We start from the raw sequence: 4,785 nt of genomic DNA on the forward strand, positions 1-4,785 counted from the left end.
GCCCCCCCCAGCCACTTGTCCCCCTCTTTTTTTGTTTCTTTTTTTTTTTTTATTTTTTTTTTTTTTTTTTTTTTTTTTTTTTTTTTTTTTTTTTTTTTTCCGTGCCCAAAAAAGAAAAAAAAAAAAAAAAAAAAAAAAAAAAAAAAAAAAAAAAAAAAAAATTATAACTGATTAATTTTTTTAAATTTATTTGAAACATAATTGATTATACATATTTATGGGGTACAGAGTTGACTATCAATATTTGTGGACAGTATGTGATGATCAGAACAGTATTATTAGTATGTTCATCATTACAGATCGTAATTATTCTTTGTGTCCATTACCCAATTTCTCCCCAAGTCCCCTTCCCCCTGCCCCTTTCCCACCTCTAGTAATCATAGTTCTGTTTTCTCCTTCTGAAAGTTCAGTGTATTATTGTGTTTGTTTGTTTGTTTCTTTCTTTCCTCTCTCTCTCTCTCTCTCCTCCCACTCGTGAGTGAGGACATGCAGTATTTCTCTTTCTGTACCTGGCTTATTTCACTTAACATAATTTTTTCCAAGTTCATCCATGTTTCTGTAAATGGCAGAATTTCATTCTTTTTTATGACTGAGTAGTATTCCATTATGTATATATACCACATTTTCCTTATTCAGTTGTCCATCAATGGACATTCAGATTAGTTCCATATCTTGACTATTGTAAATAGAGCTGCAATGAACACAGGAGTGCAGGTATCTATCTCTTTGACATGATGATTTCCATTCCTTTGGGTATACACCCAATAGTGGAATTGCTATATCATAGGGAACTTAATTAATAAATACCTGTTAAACAAATCAATCCCAGACTCCAAGGAGCTCAGAGTCAACTAGAGGAAACAGATCTATATGAACAATTAAGAGCAAAAAGCAGTAATAATTAAGACTCTCCCTCACCTCCCATCCTAAACTCTGACAGGTAAAACACCTCTGGGTATTAAAAGTTGGAAAATTTGGCAGGGGTTGGGTGGTGTTGGAGGAGACAGGGAGAAAGCAAGGACGTTTCAGACTGAAAGAACATCATATGAAAAAATATGGAGAAATGAATCAGCAGCAAACTTAGGGAATTACAAGTAAAGTAGAAAGCTCTTGCTAAAGCATCAAATAATGAGGATTGAGATTAGGAGACCTGAAGGTAGGAGGTAAAGAGAGATACAGTTCATACTTTAGATTGGAGTCAGATCATGAAATGCTTTCTGTTTGTTTGTTTCTTCCCTCACAGCTTTCAGTGAGCTCTTGGAACAATCTATTAACCATATTTTTTTGATGCATCTCCTCAACAGGGCCAAAGCAATACTTGGAAAGGATTCTGAATTCCCTGAGTTAAAGATACAAAAGAAAAATCTAGAGTCACATTTAATTTGACAAGGTAAAGGAGTGGGTGTGCTACTATATCAGATTTAATTTGTACAAAATCATCATCTCTGGTAACATTATTTTTTCTAATCTGCGTTCAGACTACTTTAGTAAGGCTTGATCTCCCTGTCTATCTAAACACCGATTCACTTACAGCAAGCTTCAGGCTAGCATTGGTCATATTAATTCCCAGCAGATCCACAAGGTGTTAGTTGCACATGATTTTGTATAAAAGGTTAACTGAGAGCTGATTCATTCTACGGCTTTCCCCAGGCAAGGCAGCTGACCACAGGTGAGTCTTGGCATCTATAGTTATCAAGTGGTGACAGCTACTTTTGAAATTTCAGGTGTTTCAGGACTGGAGAACAAATCTAGAGCTTTCCACAACTGTTGTATGGGGACCTGTGTTGTCAACCTGGTTTCTTAAATATTGTTAACACACTGTAATCACTGTTAGCAAGCAACTGACTTTGTAGACCAATTCTCGGACTTCTGAACTAGTCTTATTTTAAACCAGTGTGGGCAAAAGCAAATAACAGTATTTATAAGATGCTAAAAATGAAGAAATAATTTTATAGTATGGAATTTTCTTTTTGTTTTTAAGAAAACTAGTCTTTAAAAATGATAATGCTACAGAGTAATTACATAAAAACAGTTAGCCATAATACTCTAATATTTAAATATTGCTCTGCTTAAATAATTATATTGGAGTTTTTACCTATAATGCATTTCTACTTTGAAAACATGAAGAAAGAGGAAGAGGAGGAATATTATTATAAGTAACAGAGACGTAAAGAAAAGAAAAAGGAAGGAAAAAAAACTTGCAGAAGCAAAATGTGGTTGGGGAGGGTGAGTAGACCAATTATTTTTGGTTTGGTCACTTACATAATGATTAAAATTCTTTGGTTTCCTGGTTTCTAATGGGCCTTAATTGTTTGTTTCCCAGCCCAGGATGAAGGCAGTCCAGTTTTGCTTCCTTTTCTGTTGCTGGAAAGCAATCCTCTGCAATAGCTGTGAGCTGACCAACATCACCATCGTAGTGGAGAAAGACGAGTGTCGTTTCTGCATAAGCATCAACACCACTTGGTGTGCGGGCTACTGCTACACCAGGGTAGGTACTGTGCTTTGCTGGAAGTGGGGATGTGGAGGGTCTGTATGAGGCAATCTTCACTGACTCCCACCTTATCAATATTTTATATTTCTTTGGTGTGCGGGCTACTGCTACACCAGGGTAGGTACTGTGCTTTGCTGGAAGTGGGGATGTGAAGGGTCTGTATGAGGCAATCTTCACTGACTCCCACCTTATCAATATTTTATATTTCTTAACAGCCGTGAGTCCTTCAGCCAATATTGTCTGTTTGTGATTGTGGTTAATGACCATGATGTCAGTTAAACGTTTGGGCTTGGATTTAATTTGGGTAAATTTTCAGAAGCCTCAGATTTGCTCTGATCACTTTGGCAATATGCCAGTTCTGCATTTCTAAAAAAAAAAAAAAAATGTATTTATGCTATATTTTACGTGTAGAGAGATTAAACAGAAAAATACATATATTTAATCATAAAGTACCGACAATATTCCTAAAAAGGCAATTTCTGTACTTGAGGTCATATCTTTACCGTAGAGATAGTACCAAAATATGTTTCCACGTCACATAAAAACACAAATAGCCACATTATAAAAATTGTCTTCTTGGCCCACCTAAATACAAATGCCAACACACAGCCTGAGAATGCAATCGATCCTTGCAGACTATCAGAATGAAAATGAATCAGCAACCCACTCCCTTCTTTATACCACTGAGAAAACCAAGACACAGAGAGGCATTAACTTGCCCGTCTGCAGTCACACAGTTTCTTTGCATTAATCCACATAAAGAGGCAGTTTCTACCTTTTCTTTTCTTCTTTGCCCTGCACCTAGTTATCTATGCAGAATTTCATTATTCAAGCTGAAACTGAAAATAGCAACTTTTTAATGTAATATACTTTATTTGATGGTAAATGAGTTTAATCAACCAAGCTCCACATATTGCAGAATTTATTGCACCTTCTTTGCACATAGACTTGGTAGCATGATACTGAAATCAACTGAATAGCAGCCCCAAATTCTTCCCTCAGTGCAAATAATTTTCTCTGGAAAGTGCTAATACAAACTATTTCTGCCTGGATTAAAAGTTCTTATATGCAAACTGTGTCTCCCTTGAAACTAAGAGTCCTACAAAGTATATAGCATTTAGGGGGAGAAAAATGTCACAAGCCTATTAGAATATTTGGAATCTTACATAAGCCTCCATGAACATGTTAAGCAAAGCATAAACATTTCATATTATGTCTGTTTTTTATTTTTTACTTTTTGTAAATATGCAAGGACAATGTATTTGAAAATATTTTTTCTGAGAAGTTAAATTCCGGTGTTTATGGTTTAAGTTTTCATTAATATAGCTTTCAGTTTGGTACAAAAAGTCAACTTAAAATTCTAAGTCATATTTCACTTTCATCATTGTTCTATATCAAAATTCAAATTTCCTTTATACTTTGAGAAATGACTAATGATTTGATATAGCAATAGGGAATAGGAAAAGGAATGACTCATATTTTCTGTAAGATTTCCATGACAATTAGGAAATGTGATATAAAAATAGTTCATTTATGAAGGTTTGTGGGTTTTAACAGGTAAATATTAGAGCAAGCATTATTAAATTCCTTTCTCATTTTGACTAAACCAGATAGAAGCTTCCAGAATATTGTAACCTAACTCTGTCCTTCCTAAATTACTCAGGACCTGGTGTTTAAGGATCCAGTCAGGCCCAACATCCAGAAAACATGTACCTTCAAGGAGCTGGTATATGAGACTGTGAGAATGCCTGGCTGTGCTCACCATGCAGACTCCCTGTATACGTACCCAGTGGCCACCGAATGTCACTGTGGCAAGTGTGACAGCGACAGCACTGACTGCACTGTGCGAGGCCTGGGTCCCAGCTACTGCTCCTTCAGTGAAATGAAAGAATAAAGAACAGCAGACATTTCTGGCCACCAATCCCTTTCCTGAAGGGACCAAGTTATCCAAAAAGTCTGTGTGTGTGCAATGTGCTCAGGCTGCAAACCCTTGGGCCAGCGTCAGACCCTGCTGATCCCTGCTCTACTTGCAGATGGGGAGCTCCAGGAATTGAGAGTGCTGTGGCAGGATCCCATCACCACTCAGCCCAGTAGCCCTGGGTCTGGGCTCTGTAAATTTCATTCAGTCTTAACTCCCAGACTCATGGATGTTTTTCTCCTTACTAATCTTCAAAATCCTCCCAGGCAATATTTTCCTTTTACAGAGAGGGATACGTAGGTCCAGAGGGAGGGAATGATGATGGAAGGGGGTGAAGGAATTAAATGCAGCACAGTCTTCTGCGAGCTTCTTGGGC

At 36.9% G+C, this 4,785-nt stretch overlaps 1 protein-coding gene across 1 annotated transcript; it reads left to right on the forward strand.

The window, feature by feature from the left end:
• Positions 1-2,300: 2,300 nt before the first annotated feature.
• On the forward strand, positions 2,301-4,471 carry FSHB (follicle stimulating hormone, beta polypeptide). The gene is made up of 2 exons (XM_008582438.1): positions 2,301-2,488; positions 4,155-4,471. Exons 1-2 carry the CDS (start codon positions 2,330-2,332, stop codon positions 4,383-4,385), a joined length of 390 nt encoding a protein of 129 aa, XP_008580660.1. The 5' UTR covers positions 2,301-2,329; the 3' UTR covers positions 4,386-4,471.
• Positions 4,472-4,785: the final 314 nt, after the last annotated feature.

Source organism: Galeopterus variegatus, unplaced genomic scaffold (genome assembly GCF_000696425.1).
Source record: "Galeopterus variegatus unplaced genomic scaffold, G_variegatus-3.0.2 Scaffold2613, whole genome shotgun sequence".
NCBI classification, from domain to species: Eukaryota; Metazoa; Chordata; class Mammalia; order Dermoptera; family Cynocephalidae; genus Galeopterus; species Galeopterus variegatus.